Raw genomic sequence first — 22,456 nt, 5'->3', positions numbered from 1 at the left:
CCTGATCGGCCGTGGCTAGGCAGGAAAGATAGGCGGGACAGAGGAGAAATAAAAGGACAGAAAGGCAGAAGGAGACGCTGCAGCTGCCGCCATGACCAGAGAAACTGCAGCCGCCGCCATGACCAGAGATATTGCAGCTGCAGCCATGACCAGCAGCATGTGAAGACGCCGATAAGCCACCAGCCACGTGGCGAGGTATAGATTTGTAGAAATGGATTACTTTAAGATATAGATTTATGGAAATGAATTAATTTAAGATATAAGAATAGTTAATAAGAAGCCTGCCACGGCCATACAGTTTGAAAGCAATATAAGTCTCTGTGTTTGCTTGGTTGGGTCTGAGCGGCTGTGGGACTGGCGGGTGACAAAGATTTGTCCTGACTGTGGGCAAGGCAGGAAAACTCAGGCTACAAAGGGCTGTAGACATGTGATAAGATTTGAGAAATACTACTGAGTATGACAGCGGGGGAGCCCCTTGAAACTTCCGGTAGGAGAATGACACAAAACATTGCACACATACGTGTGCAAGGTGGGACAGCACAGTGACGTCAACAGAGTACCCAGTATAAACTGGAATAAATGAGACCTACAGTCTAGAGTTTAAGGGCAAGTGCCAGCCATTTCTAGATTAGAGGAGGTGTAGGTGGATGGGCAGGAAGAAACAAGGTGAGCAGGGAAGACTGTGAAGTTCAGACTGGGATGAGTAAAGCTTTGGTGGAGCTATCCTTGTGTCCTGGGCAGGGTTCCAAGAAGCAGGGCTTAGAAAAGAGATTATGTGCCACAAAATGTTCTGAGAAAGTCTCAGTGAAAGCTGAAGGGAGTGAGAGAGGCAGGGTGCAGAAGAGGAGTTGGGGCCAAGGATAAGTCTGACATTAGCAGTACCCCCCTTCTAAGACATGGAACAAGAAGAGTCTACAACAGATAAACCCTCAGCTCAGTGCAAGGGAGAGTGGCATAGACCTTCCAGGGCATTTAACACTAAATGCTTGGAGCCTAAACCAATGACTTGTGATGCATTATATAAACAATTAGAACCTGAGCTAAATAGTTGGCTCAGCAGTTAAGAGTACTTGTTCTTACAAAGGACCCAGGTTCAATTCCCAACACCCACATGGCAGCTCACAGCTATCTGTAACTATAGTTCCAGGGGATTATGTGACCTCTTCTGACCTCTGTAGGCACTAGGTACTAACATGGTACCCATATGTATGCTCATATGCATAAAATAATAAAGTAAACCTAAAACACATTTTAAAAACAATTTTGAATTTATTCTCTGACAATTTCATATACCTATACAAACTACTTGTTTATGTTCAATTTCCTTCTGCCATCTGACTTCTTCTGGACCCTCTAATATACCCCTTACAACATCATATCCTCTTCTTTTTATTTTTAATAACCTACTGAGTCCAGTTAATAATGTCTGCATGTGCATTGGTATATGACCATTCACCAGAGCATATGCAATCTACCAGGGGCCACACACCCTTAAAAAAGAAAAGGTTCTTCTCCAGCAGTCATCAACTACCAATAATTCCTCATCAGCTTGGATGGGACCACATGAACCCCCTCCCCCTATCCATGCTAGAAAGCTGACTGACTTGATCTTGTGCAAGCACAATTTGTGCTGTGAGTTCATGAGTACAATGGTCCTGTCATATCCAGAAGATACTAGTTTGAATTAGTCTTCCACAAACTCTGGCTGTTACAGTCTTTCCATTCCCATCCATTCCACAATGTTGCCTGAATTGATGAGAGGGGAGTGTGTGTGCGCGCGCGTGCGTGCTTGCGTGCGTGCGTGCGTGCGTGCGTGCGTGTGTGTGTGTGTGTGTGTGTGTGTGTGTTATAGGTATCTCATTTAGGCCTGAGCACTCCACAGTCACATGTTTTCTCCACTTTGACCAGTTGTAGGTCTGCATTGCTGATGTCCACTGCAATAGAAGCTTCCCTGATGAAGGCAAGTGCTGCCTGCACTAATGTGTCGGTATAAAGGTAAGTATTTAGAAGGCATTTTGATACTATGTCCATTTAGCAAACTAATAGTAGTTGTTTCTCCCCCCGCAAGGGCTTATGTCCTCCCTAGTCATGGGTACATATAGTCCAACTTTTAAAGACCCCCAATGGATATTAAGTTCTGTGGGATATAGGTAAGTCATATTGGCATCATCTATTTAAACATTTGGAAGAACCTTCTAATTGAGCTCTGTTGACCTGGAAATGCCTTTGTTGGGAGATTTCAAATTATGAAGTCAATTCCCTTAATGGTACAAGTCTAGGTAAGTGGTTGTAGTCTGTGTTTTTTGATGAATTCATTGGTCTTATCTAAGTTGTATGTATAGACTTGTTCACAATATTTGATAAATATCCTTTGATTTCTAAGGTTTCTGGAGTAATAATATATTTCATGCCTTTTACTGAGCATTTTTCTGTGTTCCTTCTTTTTTGTCAGTCTTTCTACAGGTTTATCACATTGTCTCATGTTTAAGGAATTTTTTGTTTTGTTTCTTTTGCTTTTATGTTTATTCAATCCTTTCTTTTTTCCTTTTTTCTACTTAGCTTACTTTACTTTGCTCTTCTTCTAAATGTTTCAGATAAGACTTTGGATTTCAAGTAAAACACAGTCTTTTTTCTAATGTAAGCCTTTAGTGGTGTGACTTTCCCTACCAATATGACTTACCTATATCCCACAGAACTTAATATCCAGACTTTCAGTTTTATTCCATTTGCTGTCCTTTTTATCTCCACGTAAGACTCCCATAATCTTAGATTCTTTATAGGCCTGTTTACCAGTAAGACTTGATGAAGATTTTCAAGAACATTTAGTTTGCATATATATATATATATATATAACTCTCTCTCTCCGTGTGTGTGTGTGTGTGTGTGTGTGTGTGTGTATCCTTCTATACATGTCCATATATAGATATAGAGATATCCTTCTTTTCGTCTGATAATTTTGTAGTGTTGGAAGGAGAACCACACCTGTAGATAGATTTTTCTGTCCCACCAGCCAGCTCCCAAATCATGACATGGAGATTTCTTATTAGTTAGGAAAGCTTGGCCAATAGCTTAGGCTTTTTTTTTTTTTTTTTTTTTTTTTTAGCTAGCTCTTATAACTTAAATTAACCAATTTCTATTTGCCTATGTTTTACCATGTAGCTTTTACATCTATCCCATTTTGTGTGTCCAACACATTCCATGTCTGTCTGTCTGCTCTGCTCTTCTGCTCCCCAGTGTCCTCAATGCCTGGAAATCCTGCCTAGCTATTGGCCATTCAGCTTCTTATTAAACCAATCATAGTGACATATCTTCACACAGTGTAACATAATATTCCACAACAGTTCCCCCTTTTGGTCTATATGAAAAAAAAGGAAAGGTTTTTAACTCTAACACAATAAAACTATATACAATAAGAAAAATTATCAGGTAATAGTTACATTTACAATGTCCAGTCCATTTGTATTTGCATATTTGGAGAAAATACTCCATTATTTTTTTATCTTGATGAGTCCAAATTTCTGTACCTAATTTGCCTTCTATCATAACTAAAGAAAACTGCAACTATAACTTCCTCATCTTCAACTCCATCAAAGACCCCAGAAGGATGTACTATTACCTGAGTAAACAGGAAGTGCATAACAAGCCACTTCCAAAACACACAGTGTTAAGGAATATTCCACAACACATACCTTTACTACTCAAGGAGACTAGAACTTTGTTAGTTAACTTGTGTTGTCATGAAAGCATTATGAACTGTGCAGTCATTTGCACACACACAAGCACATACATATACCCATACATGTGCACATGCACACATATATGCCCATAGTACACTTATACTCACACATAATCAGCAGAACTCAAATACTCATCTCTCAAACACAAAGCTGCTAGCAAACATTATGGTAAATGAGAAACAGGAAAAGGAAGTTGTTTGGTAGGGAAAGCACCAAGTCAGCTTCGCATCTTTAAAAGAATTAGGCCAAACCAAAATTTGCAGCGGAAATATCAGAGACGGTGTGTCAGAGTCTGGGTTAGCAGATACACTGCATTTAAGTTGACAGCATTTACCTTCTAACCCAATCTTGTAACCACTTCCTATCATCACCACCTCATTTTAACAAAGTTAAAAAAAACTAATTCTACTTTTAAAGCCTGAAAAGGAAAAAAGATCCCACATTTAATACAACAGTAAAGTGAAAAGTCCAGGAACAAAGGATGTATTAAGAAGAAAACAAAGCCAAGGAGGAGAGGGAAAAAATTAAAGAAAGAAAACTGGATCTTGCATAGTAATTCAGTGGCTGATAATAGCATTGCTCTTCTCGGATGCTACATGCAACATATACAAACATATAAACTACATCTTCTTCCATCTGCTAATTATTAATGTCTTCTGGTTTTGGTTTATCTAGCTGTGTGTTGGTTACTTAAGGAAGATAGGGTTTATTTTATCTCATGGTTTAAAAAGAGATGTAGTCCACCATGGCAGGGAAGGCATGCCAGCAGAAGCATTAGACAACTAGTAACATCCACAGTCAAGGAAGTACAGAGATGAATGCTGAAACTCATCTTGCTTTCTTGTAAAGGTGTGTCTCCAAAGCAATTCCAAAACCAGCCAAATTGACAATCAAGGCTAACCATCATAATCTGGAGTACCACAAAACTATAGTTTTGCAAAACATTTACTTATCTGGTTGTGTCTTATGTCTCTTAGCAGTAGTTGAAATGGGATACTAGATCTTTGGGCTCCAACTGGATTTCCCCTATTTAAGCTAAGAGCACTAGATCAGTTTAGTCCAGGATTCCTCAACCTCGGGGATGTTGACATTTTGGTAATTTTCTTTTGTCATTTTTCCTGTTTAGCAGAACCCTGCTTTATTCCCTACTACCATTCAGAAAACCTTTGAACCACAGAGTCCTTTCAAATAGCCTTGATTTTTTTTTCATTTGTTGATCCCCTCAATGTCACATTCTTCCTCCTCTTCCTTCTCTGTTCCTACTACATGCCTTTCAAAACAGTCCATTCCATCACTTCCAGCGAGTTTTCTCTAAGTATCCATGTGGCAGTACCCAAATTGGAAAACATTCCATCAAGAGTGGCCATATACTCCTGAATTAGGAATGTGGGCCTCTGTAACATTTCATAGTTTTGGGAATCAAAGCAGTCCATGATTAACTAATCTAGGAAGGACTGCTGTTCTGAACCATTACAGTGCTAAGTGTTAAGCTGTCCAGGATTGAAATAGCCCAACTCTCCTAAGTCAGCAGATGCTGCTTCTCTTTCCAGCCACAACCTTGGTGCCTGTGCCTTTTATACCCCCATACTTTACCCATTCAGAACCACATTGTGGCCCAGAGAAAACCCACAGACAAAAGTTACCTCCACATCTAGCATTCAGCCCCCTCTTCCTGGATAACTCTTACTCATCTTCTGATTGTCCTTTGATATACCTTTCCCAAGAAGCCTACTCTGTTTCTCCAAGGCCTCTTAGAGCACTTAGCACACTGGCTTTGAACATTCCACTTCCACACCTGTGACCCTGTGAGCCTGTGAACATCATAAGGGTCCATGCTTTATTTATTTATTGTGAACCACCATGACATAGAGTAATGTCAGGCTCAGATGTGAAGATGGGTTTTATAAAATACCATCCAATGACAAAACTCTTGGCCTCCATTCAACAAACATACCAGAGGTATACAGCTTTGTTATAGGTGTATATCCAGGTCCAGTGACACCTGCTGGGATTTCGAGGCTCTTCTGTGTCAGAACAATGAATTAAACCAAGGACACATGGATAGTGGTCGAAGCAGAGACTAATTACTAAGAAAGAGAGAACTTTCAATGAAGAAAGTTTGCCAGAGCTGGGGAAAAGGTCAGAGGCCCAATGGCAATTGCTATCCAAAGAATTGGCAAGTTTATATCCCAGTATCATTAGCTTTCAGATCATTCACATGGTGTGATTTTTTTTCCTGGGCATACTGTTATGTATCTGTAGATGAACGGTCTTGTTAAATAAGAAACACAGAGCCAATGCAAAGATGAAAGCCTAAGAGGTCAGAGCTAAAAATCTTACCCTTCTCTGCTGCTGTTGTCCTCTTCAGCAAGAGACCTACTTCCTGTCTGTAAGTCTTTTTTATAGACTTTCTATTCTGCCTTCTCATTGGTTGTAAACCCAACCACATGACCTCCTTGTCACTGCCTGTCTGTACAGACCTCCAGGTCTTCTATGGTTGGTATTGAGATTAAAGGCGTGTGTCTCCATGCTGGCTGTATCCTTGAACACACAGAGATCTGCCTAGCTCTGCCTCCTAAGAGCTGGGATTAAAGGCATGCACCACCACCACCCAGTTTCTGCTATGTCTTGCTATTAACTCTGACCTCCAGGCAACTTTATTTATTAACATACAAATAAAATCACATTTCAGTACAATTAAAATATCACCATATGTATCAGCCTTGTTAGAGAGGATCTAGTCTTTCTGTCTTTTTTTTTTCGGGGGGGGGGGGGTTGCCTGCTAATTTTGACTTCAGTCTTTGTCCTACTCTCCACCCACAACTTCCTGCATTGCATCTGCCATGTTCATCCAGGCATCTGGGACTAGTAGGGCTGTGCATTCACTAGGCACTTTTCCAATTATTTGACATATTAATTCATTTAATCCTCACAACTCTGTGAGGTTGGTGCTGCCACTCAGTTGTGGAAGGCCAGCTCCCACCTTTTCCAGGGTTCCTATGAGAAGGAGAGAGGGATAAGAAAATATTAGATAGAAAGATAAGGGAGAACAGAAAGACAGAAACACAGGACAGCTTCGGGAGGACCTGGGTCAATACCCAACAGCCTTTTCCGTTTATTCATAAGAGCCTTTTATAACAAGGCCAAGGGGTGGGGCAAAAGACCTCCTAGATCAAAGCACAATGCACAGTCAAGTGTAGACCCTTCCAAACACCTGGTAACCACGCCCATGGTCAAATCATCCCCTTACGCAGCCCTGCTGGGTAAAGCGAGCTCAGATTCTCTGACCCTGAGTAATTTGGGCCTCCACAATCTGTAGTTCAGAGAAACTGAATTGTTAAAATTATATAAGTACAGAGTCCTGGAGTCTGAGCTTAAACCTTGATAAATTAACTCTAGAGATATGACATTAACTTGAATTTGTTTGGCTTCCTTCTCCCACACCAAGCTCCTCTTCTCTTGGGTCTGGGTTGGACCTGGCTAAGTGAATCTTTCACAAGAGAATCCAAGTGTGGCTACAGCTCTCTCCATTTTCTATCTTAATGGGCCTATTTCTTCATATCACAGACATGCCATATACTGACTCCAACTCACTCCTCTTCCAGGAATCCTGTCACCATCTTTCATTCATCCTTTCTATATGTTTGAGGAGCAATGGCAGACAGAAGTAAAAAAGGGCGAACTATTGCCATTGGACCATCCTCTCAGAACAGTTTTGGCAGAGTTTACATTATCCTTTCCAGAGTTCCTGCATCAAAAGAGGCCTCCTGCTTCTCAAATATATGTTTAGTTTTGCTGCTATCAGAAAACATGAAGACTCTATCCAGAGCACCCATAGAGTTCAGTAAATTCCAGGAGGTTGTTTTGTTTGTTTGCTTATTTGTTTTTGTTTTTGTTTTTGCAAAAGAGTATCTTGGAATGGGGTCCAGGGAATGTCACAAAAATCATACCATACAACAGACCTCACACAAAAGACTTACTGGGGAAGGGTGAACAAAAACTGGCTGCCCCTGAATGCAGATGGAAACACGTAGCAATAGACCAGATCATGACAGTAGGCTTTATAGGGGATATGGAGCATGCATATAGGGAAAATTCACAATGTGGAATGTGTTACCTTAGTTGGGCCATTGGCATTGAGTCATTAAAGGCAGAAAGGAACCTGATTCTGGAATATGGGTAGTTCTTAGTTGGCTAACAGAGACAGGCATGACATGGAAAGCAAGTGGAGCTGCAACAGCCATAAATAGGCAGCTGAGTCTCCTCAAGACTAGAGTAATTGTATCTTACTAGGCTGCACAGGTAGGGTAAGAGGACAGGCTTCAAAGGAGAGCGCCTCTAACCAAGATACAGAAATTTTGCTGTCAACCAAGATTGACGGGTTACCCTGTGGAGCTCTGGTTGATGACCCAAAGTTGCAAGACCTTTTCTACAGAGCAGGCAGGCTTACTCTAATAGAAGCCCAACTAAGAAAAGTCACCTCTCTTACAGCCACACTGAAGGCAAATTTCTGAAGTCATCAAGGCTTTATGGAGGCCTTGATGGGGTGGCCTGGGGTGGGGGGACTGAGATGAGAGGTGAGAAGGGTAGGCACATAGATTGGGAATATTTCCCTAATTTATTGTTTTATCTATTGTTATGTTACAAGTATTCCAATATATAGAGGTTTGAAAATAATTGTTTGATTGTATGTCGTTATTGTATAACTTACAAACTTGAGCAGAATTTGTCTGGGTAACTTTTCTGTGTGTCAACATCAGAAATTCCTTGGTTCCATTGAGATGGCAAATGAGATAGTCGAAAGCAGCTTCCTTTTTGTGTCTGGTTCAGCAGAAAAGGATGGAGATCCAGACTCAGACTCTCAGCCAACCCTATGCATGGCCTTATCAGCACAGCACTGTGAACTGAAGTTTGCACAGGTGGGGGGAGCCACACCTCTGTAAAGACTCCTCAAGGTTGAGTGAACTGGTTGATTGATTAATTGATTGATTGATTGATTGATTAGAACATGTGTAATTAGGGAGGAAAATTACAAGTCTAGATCCAAATTATCTTAAGCTATCTTTACTCCTCTTAATATGTCATTCATTGCCTTGCTTTGTGTTTGGCCTAACAGCTGTCCTTACGACTATTATTAGATAAACCTTTTTGTACTGACAGACCCCTAGCTTCCAGCAACCCAAAGGCTAAGAATGCCATAAGACAGCATCTGAGGCCTATAGCAGAAATTTCTCTACTTTGTTATTTTCACCAACTTATTTGAAAGGTGTCTTGATTTATGATGTTCTTTATTCTCTTACTATGAAAACTTCATGAAACTTTTATCACATTGGTATTTGGAATAACCTCATGTCTGTGTTTCCAGTCCACAGTCACCCATATCTAGAATAAAATATGTTTCATTCCCTTTGAGGTGAGATCTTTGTTTTGTATCAATAGTGTCCTCACCAGCATAGTGGCATCAGATAGATGACTTCATAAGTGATGGCTTAGAGCACCTAGAGATAATGTTCTGGGGAATCTGGATAGAAGCTGTAAGACGTCTTATAATGTCTTTTTAAACACATTCTATTAATATAGCAAACACTGTAAACAGTCTTGCTAGGAAACAATCTTTGTACACTATAATATGTATTGCTCTCATCATTTATAAAAAGCTTATTGGTTGATAGTTGGGCAGGATTTGGGGGACAGAGAGAATGCTGGGAAGAAAGGCAGAGTCAGAGGAGTCTCCAGAGATGCAGAGAGAAGCAAGATGAACGTGCCATGTTAAAAAAAGGTACTGCCATGCAGCAGAGGGTATATAAGAAATATGGGTTAATTTAAAATTTAAGAGTTAGTAGCAAGCCTGAAGTATCAGCTAATCATTTATAATGAATATTAAGTCTCCATGTTGGTTATTTGGAAACTGGCATTTGGGGGAAAAAGTCTGCCTATAAATGGTGCCCAAACGTCTGGCACCTACGTCTACATAAGACCTGAGAAAGCTTGAAAAAGGTTCTAAACACACAAAAACAGAGCCAAACATGGCTTCCTCATCTTGTGTCTCTCATGCTGGCCACAGTACAGGACATTTCTCCAGGCAGCTGCCAGAACACCATGAGCTAAGCCGCATGGTGGGTTCCCACAGTCTCTCACACGAGCTATGGTACAGAAAGGCATCTCCCAGCTGCTGCCTGAGTGCTTGAGCTGCCAGTGCAAGCTCTGCCAACGTGCTGCATGGCAGGTTTGGGGCTTTGCTCATGTAGACAGAAAAGGTTACAGTTGCTCAGTAAAGACAGATCCAGACAGAAAAAACTCTCAATAGGTTACAGTGTGTTTAAAAATGTACAAAGGCTTGGGAGAGAAAAGAAAAAGGGTCATAGACAGTCATATATATGTATATATAGTTTTAAAATAATAAAGTAAAGTCCTTAAAAAGGGAGTAATGTATTATAAAAAAAAAAAAAAGGCCACATAAAGATGGAAAATTCACAGAGTCTGGATCCTGTGTTCTTGTGTTGTCTTTAAATTTTTGACTGCTAATGAATGAGTAATAACTGCTAAGAAACATTGGATTATGGAAACTGCTAGATTAAACCACCCTATATATTTAAAAAAATCTTGAATTCAAAATGGAAGTCAAAAGGTGTGTTACTTTAGGAGAGAGGCTATGCTTTTATTTCTGCAGGAAATGAGAGACTGTGGAATTATTCCAAGTTAAAGATGATCCAGTTTGATTGAAGAAGATCACTTGAAAATTCTGACTATAGACATAAAGAAACAAACCTAAAAAAAAACCTACAGAAATACATAACATATATTTTACCTGCTCAAACATAAAACAAAAAAAAATCATCTTTGGCTAACTCGTGTACAACACACAGTCTATACTTGTACTCATACAGATATGTACGTTACCTTTAAAAGTTTATGTGTTTTCTAAGCAAGGGGACCAGACACCAATGTAAACAAATGGCCAAGGTGATACAGCATCTCAAAATGCCTCTGTTGGAGTTTTCTTGGAGTTCTGCATCCAGAACAGCTTCAAGGCCGCTGGCTGAGATGGTTTAGCCTTACAAACTATTCCAGTCAAGACTTAATCATTATCCTTCGTTTTCTCAGTCTCTCCAAATATTCCAACACCCCCAAACAACAGTAAGTAGTCTACACAGAAAGACATCCACATTCCCAAAAGATGTGTTATGGAAGTTTATTATCATTTAAGGGCGGTCAGTTACAAGTTGTTTTTGGTCATAGTCAGAAAAAAATAAAAGCTAAACGAAAGAGTTAAATTCAAAGATCTCTTTCTAAAGGAAAAAAGAATGATATGATATAGAAATGATGAGATAATAGGGTAGATTATTGAATCTACTTTAAATCCAAAAAACAACAATTAATCTTAAAATGTTTTATATTGATATAGATTTTGGTTTATTGATACACATTTAAAGTTAATTTTGTCATACTGTATGTATGTTTCTACTCTTGTTTAGGGTATTGTATTTATTCAGCTCATTTAAAATGTAATATATAATTAAGAAATACAGGTTAGTAGTAGTTAGTCATCTATAATAATCAAACTTGTCATATTAGGTATATTTTCAAGGCTAAGCAGATATATTTAGATGAATAGATGGTCTTCAAACACTTTGAAAACCTATAGAATATGGCATTTAATATGTTTAATAACCAAAGCTTTTCCTGACAGTGAGACACATCTGCTCCTGGCAGCACCAGTTTACTTCAGAGAAGATGATAGGCATGGAAGAATCTCCATGTGGAGTTTGCTTTCTCCATGGCAAAAACTAGCCATTTGGGCAAAAAACTGTTCTTGTCTCAATTGCCAACAGTATACTGTCCAAAATGGACCTGCAGGACGCAAAAAAAAAAAAAAAAAAAAAAAAAAAGTGACTGTCAAACTTTGCCAAACAAGGCAAACAAAATTTGCCAAACAAGTCCTTCAAAATTCCCTGCTTCTCAGAAATGTCTGTCAGATATACTAGAGCTATAGGCCAAAGTTGGATGTCCCAAAATTACAGAAAAACTTTGGGTAACTATCCAGTCAACCAGATGTCCCTGTCATTAGGTAACATTTTATCCTTCTGCAGTCTTTGATGGAGTTGAATAAAGTGTGATCCTAATTAGTCTTAATTAAATAAAAACATGGTGTCAGATATTAGGGTGAAAGTTGAAAGGTCAGAGAATCACAGCAGCCATCCACCAGAGACTCTTACCTCCATGAAATCTCAGACCAAATTGAGGGGGGGGTGTTCCTGTCTCTACAAATCCTCAGACTGAATGGGCTAAGATCCTGTCTCCACCTCCCTAGTGCTGGGATTAAAGGTATGAGCCACCACCTCCTGGCTCTGTTTCTCTTTAAGACTGTTTCAATCTCTCTTAGTTCAGGATGACCATGAACTCCTAATCTTCCTGCTTCCTCCTCCCAAGTGCTAGTAAAGGTGTGTGCCACCACTGCCTGGCCTCTATGGTTAACTAGTGGCTAGCTCTACCCTCTGATCTCCAGGCAAGTTTTATTTGTCAGAACACAAACAAAATATCATACAACAGTTGAAGACTAGACAGTCATAGTTAGTTTTCCTTAGTTGTAATAAAAGTAAAATTAGGTATAAAACTTTAGATAATAGAGTATTTTCTCTACTTTTGCCTAATACAAATAGACTGGATATTGTTAACTGTAATTCTTACTTGATAACTATTTTTGTTTTATATAATTTTACTATGTTAAAGTTAAAACCTTCCTTTTTAATTAGACAAAAAGGGGGGAATGCTGTGGAACAATCTTTGAACACTGTAAATATGCATTGCTCTCATTGTTAATAAAAACCTGATTGGCCAATAGCCAGGCAGAATTTTCGGGCAGGGAGAATGCTGGGAAGAAGAAGGGCAGAGTCAAAAGAGTCTCAAGAGATGCAGAGAGAAGCAAGATGAACATGCTGTGTTAAAAGAAGGTACCACCACGTGGCAAAGGGTAGATAAGAAGTATGGGTTAATTTAAAATTTAAGAATTAGCTAGCAACAAGCCTGAGCTATTGGCTGAATATTTATAATTAATATTAAGTCTCCATGTCAGTTATTTGGGAACTGGCAGGAGGGAAAGAAAAGTCCATCTACATAGCCTAGATTCCAAGAAAGTAGAATTCAACCTTGTATCTCAATGGAGAGGTGTTAAAGAATTTCCAACCATGGGACAACAAGAGGCCCAGTAGGTAAAGGTGTTTACTACCAAGTCTGATGATCAATCCTTTGGTCCCACAAGGCAGAAGGAGAGAATGGACTTCTGAAAGTTGTCCTTTGATTTGATTTTTATACATATGTCATGGGACACACAGACACACAATCACAAAGTTTTTTTTTTTTTTTTTAATCCCATCATGTTGAATTTCCCACATAGCTAGGAAGGTATGTCAGTCATACTGTGGGATTTTTTACTCTACACATTTGTGTTGAGTTCTTGAGGATACAGGCCACCTGTGGCCCTATGCAATAAAATACATACACACACACAACCAGAGAGATAAATGAGTAAGACAATTTCATGAACAGTATAGTGATTGGAAAGTTCACAGAAAGTATAGACTAGAATAGGCTAAAAGAATAGTTACACTGAGGGGTAGAGAGATGGCTCAGAGGTTAAGAGAAATGACTGTTCTTTCAGAGGACCTGGGTTCAATTCCCAGACCCACATGGCAGCTAACAACTGTCTGTAACTGCAAGATCTGACACCCTCACACACCCTCACACAGACACACATGCAGACAAAAACTAATGCACATAAAATAAAAATAAGTAAATTTTTAAAAATAGTTACACTGTGCCTGGCATATGATGAGAACTCAAAAAATGTTGTCTATAATTTGTATACAAACTTTGTCATAACCCCAGCAGGTGGCTTTGATGTCTAGTTTCATGTCAACTTTACACAAGCTAAGTCATCTAAGATGAAAGAACCTCCGTTGAGAAAATACCTCCATAAAATCTGGCTATAGGCAGGCCTGTAGGACATTCTCTTAATTACTGATTAATGGGAGAAGACCCAGCCCCTTGTGGGTGGTGCCACCCCGGAGGCTGGAGTCCTGGGTCCTATAAGAAAGCAGGCTGAGCAAGTCAGAGGAAGCAAGCCAGTAAACAGCAAACCTCAATGGCCTCTGCATCAGCTCCTGCCTCTGGGTTCCTGCCCTGCTTGATTACTTGTAACTTCCTTCAATGATGGACTGCAATTTGCAAGTGTAAGCCAAATAAACCCTTTCCTCTCAACTTGCTTGGTCATGGTGTTTCATCACAGCAATTATAACCCTAACTAAGACAGTGGCATTATCTATAATACCAGCATGTAGGAGATAGAGACTGTGTTAGCAGAGAATGCAGGTCCCCCTTTGCTGATTCTTAGTCTCATAGATAGAAGAACTTAAGAGAACAATTTTAGGGTTTGAGAGGAAAAACAACATGGCAGGTAACCTGTAGAATTTGGTACCTTCCTGGGAGAGATATAAAAGGAAGACAAAAGGCCATGGTATTTGTGTTGGAGATCAGAAAAACAGACAGCCTCACCAATAGAAGTTGGCAAGAAGCTGCAGGGTAGGATAGGGGAATCTTTAGAAAGAGTGAGAATGTTCAGAGGGAAGTGAAAAGAAGCTAGGGACTCTTTCCTCTTTTTGCCATAAAAAGTGCGAAATGGTATGTTTGCACTGCATACTATGCTATATAGAAGTCATTGTAAAAAGTCTACCTAACTATCCCTGACCCTGGAAATTGAGAGCTGAGACTTTCTTAAATCAACCAGCAAATTCAATGAGTATAAATTGAAATCTGGAGGCTTAAACTCATAAACAACACAGCTGAGAGTTGGGATATTCTGTGGTGGTATTGTGTTCTCCAAAATATTGTGCACCCTAATAAACTTATCTGGGGTCAGAGACAGAACAGCCACTAGATACAAAGGCTAGAAAATGGTGGCACTCACACCTTTAATCCTAGCACTCCAGAGGTAGAAATCCTTCTGGATCTCTGTGAGTTCAAGGCCACATTGGAAACAGCCAGGCATGGTGACACACACCTTTAATCCCAGAAAGCAAGCCTTTAATCCCAGGGAGTGGTGGTAGAAAGCAGAAATGTATATAAGGCATGAGGACCAGAAACTAGAAGCATTTGGCCTGGTTAAGCATTTGACTGGTTAAGCTTTCAGGCTTCTAGCAGCACAGTTCAGCTGAGAGCCATTCAGATATGAGGACACAGAGGCTTCCATTCTGAGGAAACAAGACCAGCTGAGAAGTTGACCAGGTGAGGTTAGCTGTGTCTTGTTCTGGTTCTCTGATCTTCCAGCTCACCCCAATACCTGGCTCAGGTTTGATTTTATTAATAAGAACTTTTTAAGATTCATGCTACAATATTCATTTATTTTTTCACAAAGAATGAACCATCAGGTGCAATGCCTAATGTTCTTTTTCAATAGTACCAGTTGTTAGTTATTTAGCTGCGTTGTGTTCTTACCCTGCAAGGAAGTGTCACGAAACACGACAGAATCCGCTTATAAGAGTTTATTAGAGATAAAGGGAAGAGAGTGCGCAGGCCTGTGGGAGAGACACGTGTGTGGAGAAGAGGAAGAGGAGAAGAGGGAACCGGGAACATGGCGCTCTGCTTTAAAACCGGCTGGGGGCGTGGCCAGGTCACGTCACCACTCCACGCGTGTGCGTAGATCACATGGTCACGTTGCGCGCTTACGTGGCCATGAAATGTCACAGATCCTAGTTACGCGAGACGCCTTGACCCGGAACTTGCTAGGCGGAGGTGTCCAGGTCCGCCGGGTATCCTGGTTACAAGAGACGCCCTGACCTGGAAATGCCTATCCTGACCTGGAATTGGCTAGGCGGAAGTGTCCACCTGGTATATGCGACCGTGGGGGCGTGTTGTGAACCCTTCACCAGTTCCCTTCACCAGTGGCCCAGAAAGAAGTTGTAGCACTGGAGCTGACAAATTTTGTTAAGTTCCTGCATACCATGTGGACTCACCTGGAAACCAGAGACCCCTGTGAATGCACCAAAAAGTCAGGCCCAGATGTTATTCCCAGAGGTCTCAATGCAGCAGCAGTACCTTTTATTTTGTGGTCATTTGTTTGGATGTTCAGACAGGGTCTTGTTATAGCTCAAGCTGGCCTTCAACTTACTATATAGGTAGCTTTATCTAAAGTTTGATCCTCTTACCTCCATCTCTAAAGTTCTGGGATTACTGGGAATGTACCATCACACTTAGAAGGCTGCAGTTCTTTGTGACAATATGTCCACATCTGGTCTCATTTTGCATGGGATTGCAGCATAAACAGAGTTGATTGGCTGGACAATTAGACAAAAAGACTCCCAATGCATGTCTAAACAGTGTTTTAGAGCTTTATATTTTAGACTAGAGAAACTGTGTGCTGTTCATACTGAAACCACGCATAAGGAAATATTAAAAAATTAATTCTGAAACGTCATCCTTAATGAAGAGGAAGTTTAAGGCCAGTCTAGACAATTTAATGAGAGCTATATCAATCACAGGTTATCACCTAGCATATGTGAGGCTCTAGCACTTGAAGAGGAAAACAAAGGAAGCACAAAGCATACAGACTTGAAAAAGTGACATGGAAAGTGGTGCAGACTCAGGTGAGTTCCTTTGCATACATTTTAAACTTACATTTTCTTCATTTAATAGCCTGCACCAGGGGTTCTGAAGTTTGGTGATCATCAGAACCACTTAGCAGGCTAATAAACTTTCAGAGTTCTGAGGCTTGCCTCTGAGACTCAGATTCCTTTCATATGGGCTTTCCAAAGAATCTGTGCTTTTAGAGAAGGCAATCTATGAATCTTTCCTTGAATAGAACAGACATATAATGTTTTCCTTGCTGAAAAAGTGGAGGGTTTTGTTTGACTCTAAGTTGCCATGTAAATTCTTATTTTTTGATGGCTGGGTAACTTAGAACTGTTTCTCAATCTATATTATCCCATGGGGCAAAAACTAAATTCACTCCCTTAGAGTTAAATCATGGGGATGGTAAGGAGGAGGGACAATAGAAAAATGGAAGCCAAATTCCTAGAATATGTTAACATAAAATAACAACTTCATTTTAAAGAATATAGCAGTTTACTTTATGCCAAATATGAGTGATCATGACCCAGAACATGGAGTTAAGTTATCTTGAGAGACCTGGTGTACTGGGGACAAGGTTACATGATATTTTGTTTTTTGAGACAGAGTCTCACATAGCACAGACTGACCTCAAATCGGCTGCATTGCTGAGGATGGCCTTAAGCTCTTAATTTTCCTGCCTTTACCTCCTGAATGCTGGGATTACAGGCATACACCAACACATCAAGCTTTTACATGAACTTTTACAGTTACAGAACAAAAGAAAGTTATAAATTAAGGCCTTGACTAAGTATATGCTACGTCCTCAGGTAGGCAGCTACACGTGACATAAGGATTTCCTATACAGGTCTGACTGAGATAGTGTGTGTGTGGCCTTCTTAGCTTTAGTGCTGGTAGGAGTTGGGATATTACACCAAATACAGAAGCTGATAGAAACTGGATATTACAAGACTTCAGATAACTTTGGCTCTTTATTTGCAACATTCCATCTCTCCACAATCACAAAAGCCTAGTAAGCTAAGGACAAAGTGTCTTTAGGCTCCAATATGCAGCAACTTCTTTAGAGAACTTCAGTTCACAGATGCTACTCAGGAAAACTTGGAATTTGCCACCCTTCTCCTTGGAATCCCAACTTTTCCTAGTACAGAACAGGATTGCTTCCAAATTTTCCAAGAAAATTGAGTAGTCTTGCAGATGCCCAATATCATTTTTGTTTCTAACTTGTTGAGAGCTTGTTTTGAAAATGGACGTTAAACTTGGTCAAATACTTTTGTACATTTAACAACAAAGATGAGATAGTTTTTATTTCTGTTCTGTTAATATGGTGGCCTAAATTGTTTAACATTCAAATATTTATGCAACCTCAAATTTCTAGGACAAATACACTTGGTTATGTTATATTACCTTTTAAAATACATTACTGGGCTGGGTGATGGTGGTACGCGCCTTTAATCCCAGCACTCAAGAGCAGAGACAGGCTGATCTCTGTAAGTTCGAGGCCAGCCTGGGCTACAAAGTGAGTTCCAGGAAAGGCTTCAAAGCTACACAAAGAAACCCTGTCTCAAAAAATGGAAAAACAAAACAAAACAAAACAAAAACAAAAACATTACTGGGGCCAGAGAAATAGCCCAGTAGACAAAGATGCTTGCACCAAGCCTCATGACCTGAGTTCTATCCCAGGGATACACCTGGTAGAAGAAAGCTAACTTCCACATGTTGTCTTCTGACCTCCAAATGCATACCATGGCAAGTATGTGATGCATACACTCATAAACACAAATAAATAAATAAATAAATGTTATAAATATTTTAAATGTATTATTGAACTTGACTCAACTTACATTTTGGAAAGAATTTTTATGTTGAGGTACAGATGTAGCTCAGTTGGTAGAACATTTGCCTAGCATGGACAAAGCTCCGGATTTCGTCTCCAGCACTGCATAACATTGGTATGGTGTTACAGGCCTTGAATCCTACCAGTCTCAAAATAGATCCAGGAGGATCAGAAGTTCAAGAGCCTTGGCTATATAATGAGTTTAAGACCAGTCTCTTTCAAAAAGTAAAAGGAGAATTTTCGTGTCTGTCTTCATGAAGACTATTAGTCTGTAGTTTTTGTGTATTGTAAATTTTTTTGTCTGATTTTGGTATCATAGTTATATTTGCCTCATAAAGCAAGTTGAAGGGGATCTATCTTCTATTTCAGATATTTGTCCAAGGTTAGTGTTGTTTCTTCCTCAAATATTTGAAAAACAAATGCTAACACTAAGCTCTGACTCCCCTGTAGGGGGCAGCACTTAAAATATCAATTCTTTCAGGTACTACTAGCACACTTACGGTTAAAAGATAACCATTTGAGCAGAACATATGGACAAAATATGGAACTTTCTATCTTTTTTTTGTGATTTATACTCCCACTTTTCAGTATTTTTAGTTGCCCCAAACCTGGCTATCTGGTTCTTCAAGACAGGAAAAATAAACAATATTTGTACAGCTTATTTCATTTAACACAATGATCTCCAATTGCAACCATTTTCCAGCAAATGACCTAATATCATTTTTCTTTATGGGTGAATAAAACTCCATTGTGTTATATCTTAGTTACTGTTCTATTGCTGTGAAAAGAAACTATGATGAAGGCAACTCTTGCAAAAGAAAGCATTTAATTAGGGACCTGCTTAATAGTTTTAGAGAGCTAGGCCATGATCATCATTGTGGAAAGCAAAAAGGCATGATACTATAGTAATAGGTAAGAACTTTACATTCTGATCCACAGACAGCAGGCAGAAAGAGAGAGAGAGAGAGAGAGAGAGAGAGAGAGAGAGAGAGAGAGAGAGAGAGAACCTGGCTTGCACTTTTGAAAACTCAAATCCTACTCTCAGTGGCACATCAACTCCAATAAGGCCACACCTTACTTTTTTGTAACATGGGTCCTAATGATTTCTATTCAAACCATATGGATTTAAACCCCACACGTCTATCATTTCAGATGCTCTCAGTATCTCTGCCTCCTGGGTCCAAATGGAGTCCTCTACAGCCTTTGAGAATATCACCTTTTATTATGATGATACACCAAGTCGTCTATGTGAAAACAAGACCATCTTTGCTACCTTCTCCACCATTGTCCTGTACTCTCTGGTATTTCTCCTCAGCCTGGTGGGTAACAGCCTGGTTTTCTGGGTCTTGGTGAAGTATGAGAATCTAGAGTCACTCACCAATATCTTCATCCTCAACCTGTGTCTCTCAGACCTTATGTTCTCCTGCCTGCTGCCTGTGTGGGCCTCAGCACAACATTGGGGTTGGTTGCTAGGTGATTTCCTCTGCAAGGTCCTCAATCTGATATTCTCCATCAGCCTCTACAGCAGCATCTTCTTTCTCACCATTATGACCATCCACCGCTACCTGTCTGTAGTGAGCCCCGTCTCTACTCTGGGTATCCATACCCTCCGCTGCCGTGTGCTGGTGACCATATTCGTGTGGGCAGCCAGCATCCTGTCTTCCATCCCTGATGCTATCTTCCACAAGGTGATTTCCCCAAAATGTGATTATTTTGAACTCCGTGGGTTCTTGGCCTCAGTCTATCAGCACAACATCTTCTTCCTCCTCTCCATGGGGATCATCCTGTTCTGTTATATACAGATTCTCAGGACCTTGTTTCGCTCAAGGTCCAGACAGAGGCACCGGACAGTCAGGCTCATCTTCACCATTGTGGTGGCATACTTCCTCAGCTGGGCTCCCTACAACCTCATCCTCTTCCTAAGGACACTGCAGGAAACTGGAATCATCCAGCAGACCTGTGAGATCAGGCAGCAGCTGGACATGGCTATGATCATCTGCCGCAAGCTGGCCTTCTCCCACTGCTGCTTCAACCCAGTGCTTTATGTCTTTGTTGGGGTCAAGTTCCGCAGACACCTAAAACGTCTCCTCCAGCAGGTCTGGCTGTGCCGGCAGAAGACATTTAGCCCTGTCTCATCCTCCTACTCCCCTGGTGCCTTCATGTATGAGGGCCCCTCCTTCTACTGAGAGGAGAGGGCAGCCACACAGAGGTGACTAAGGGAGTTGGAGGAAGGCAAGAAGTGGATCAGGAAGGAACACTGCATATGACACAACAGTGGAGATGCCAGCAACTACTGCAGGGGTGTGGAGGAAAGAAATGACAGCTGTGGAAAAGTGGCTTCCAGATGGGCAATCCAAAGCAATACTTCCTGGACTCAGCTCATCATTCATTCTCTCACTTAGACATAGATTGTTTATCAGTGGTTGGTCAGAAGATCCTAAATGGAAGAATTTCCAGGCTTTGGGAGAGCTCAAAGCTCTCAGTATGTGCTAATTGTGCAATGAGGTTTCTGGCGCATAAGGTTGTCCCAACTGATCTTTTTCACTTTGGTGGTGGCTGGTTCTGTGCTTCTTTGCAGCTATTGGAGAAAATGTCTCCAGGACAAGAATAATTACATCCTCAAATAAGTGTAGCCACAATGAAGTCTAGACCATAAAAATCCCACTAAACTGAAGATAGTTCTGTATTGTGACAACAGCTGCTAACACACAAACTAGCTTTTAAATATTCACCCTATAATTGAATGCAATATGTGCTACCATCTGCACTAAGTAATTATTTAGACAATACAAAGATGAATAAGAAAATGTTGCTAATTTCTAGATGACACCAATACATCCATGAAGGTTCAGATAAGCAAAGTCTATTTAACAAAGGCATGTTGAAGATTCCTCTGTCATTTTCTCTCTTCTAGATTGAGAGAAAGCTGATTTCCTACTATCTGGATGATAGTGCCAGCATTCCCCTTTCAACCATTCTCCAAACTGAATCCTCCTCAAGCACTGCCTTCCCTTTCCCTAAGCTCGCAGAGCCAGGTCCTGTGGATTCTGCCTTTCCAGCATCTCTCTAGCTCATGATAACATACCCATGACTTTATCTCTACAATGGCCTGTACTCCACAGTGTCTTCCTGTTGCTTCTTTTTATTCTCTGTTCCATCTTCCTCCTCCGGAAAGCTACCTGTCTGTGATTTTTCTTTGATTTACAGCTTGTTTGCCTGGTGTTTTTCTTTAGAGCTTTAATAAAATTGTCATCAAGTCTCCTTCTGAGTTATTTCTTAATTTTTTTTCTGAAGCTAAGGACCAAACCCAGGGCCTTGTACTTGCTAGGCAAGCATTCTACCACTGAGCTAAATCTCCAACCCCTCTTAAATTCTTTTATTAATGAAACTAAGAACCCCAAGAGAGGACCCAGATTTCCCTGGTAATATGAGGTGACTCCACCAGAATGCCCCTTTGGGGCAGTTTAGGTTGTCATGTCTGCCAGAGGTAGAACTCAGATCCTATTCTTTCAATCAAAAATAAATAAAATCATATCACAGTAATTTTAAAGAATTAACAAAAAATAAAAATAAAGCAATAAAAATAGCTATGATTTATCAGGAAAAAGCAACTTTCAAGGAGATAGGGAGATGGTTTAGCAGTTAAAAGCACTGACTACTCTTCCAGAGGGCCCAGGTTCAGTCCCCAGAACTCACATGGTGACTCACAACCATTTTTAACCTCAGCTCCAGTGTTGGGATAATCTTTTTGTACACTGTGTGAAGATGTGTCTCTGTCCTTCCTCACCTGCCTGAGACAGGCACCTTTTGATTGATTTAAAATAAAGAGCTGAATGGCCAATCGCTAGGCAGGAGAAGATAGGCAGGACTTCCAGGGAGAGAAAGGAACTCTGGGAAATAGTCTGATGAGGGGGATTCTTCAGCAGACCCAGAGGAAGCAGGACATAAGCTACTGAGGAGAGGTTAACGAGCCATGTGGCAGAACATAGATTAATATAAAGAGGTCAATTTACATTTTAAGAGCTAGTTGGGAACAAGCCTAAACTAAGGCCAAGTTTTCATAATTAATAAAAAGTTTCCCTGTCATTATTTTTGGGAGCTGATGGTCTAAAGAAAGACCAGTTATACTCCAGGGGAATCTGTTGCCCTCTTCTGGCTTCCTTTCCTTTGTAGACAAAGCTGAGCAGTTCATATACCCGACAATGTCTTGAGTAGAGATGCCTTGGGGACCTTCTACTCCATCCTAGTTTACAGCTCTGTCCAT

At 40.4% G+C, this 22,456-nt stretch overlaps 1 protein-coding gene across 3 annotated transcripts; it reads left to right on the top strand.

Annotated features, from left to right (window-relative positions):
• Nucleotides 1-1,892: 1,892 nt before the first annotated feature.
• On the top strand, nt 1,893-21,453 carry Xcr1 (X-C motif chemokine receptor 1). 3 transcript variants are annotated; one of them, XM_037208080.1, is made up of 4 exons: nt 1,899-1,995; nt 16,271-16,375; nt 19,345-19,880; nt 19,995-21,453. In XM_037208080.1, the coding sequence occupies exons 2-4, from the start codon at nt 16,354-16,356 to the stop codon at nt 20,376-20,378; spliced, it is 942 nt and encodes a 313-aa protein (XP_037063975.1). In that variant the 5' UTR covers nt 1,899-1,995; nt 16,271-16,353; the 3' UTR covers nt 20,379-21,453. The 3 variants fall into 3 exon arrangements, with proteins under 3 accessions (XP_037063974.1, XP_037063975.1, XP_028716417.1); XM_028860584.2 differs by having other exon boundaries at nt 1,900-1,995; nt 19,345-21,453; XM_037208079.1 differs by lacking the exon at nt 16,271-16,375 and having other exon boundaries at nt 1,893-1,995; nt 19,345-21,453.
• The last annotated feature ends 1,003 nt before the right edge of the window (nt 21,454-22,456 follow it).

Source organism: Peromyscus leucopus, chromosome 7, assembly GCF_004664715.2.
Source record: "Peromyscus leucopus breed LL Stock chromosome 7, UCI_PerLeu_2.1, whole genome shotgun sequence".
Lineage (NCBI taxonomy): Eukaryota > Metazoa > Chordata > Mammalia > Rodentia > Cricetidae > Peromyscus > Peromyscus leucopus.
Note: the sequence above shows the minus strand (reverse complement) of the source record. Positions and strands in the feature narration are given on the sequence as shown.

Excerpts from the sequence above, each read along its gene's own strand:
- Xcr1 (XM_028860584.2), top strand. The coding sequence starts at position 16,354 with ATGGAAAGTGGTGCAGACTCAG. Across the intron at positions 16,376-19,344 it reads GGAAAGTGGTGCAGACTCAG|ATGCTCTCAGTATCTCTGCC; the intron begins GTGAGTTCCTTT and ends CTATCATTTCAG.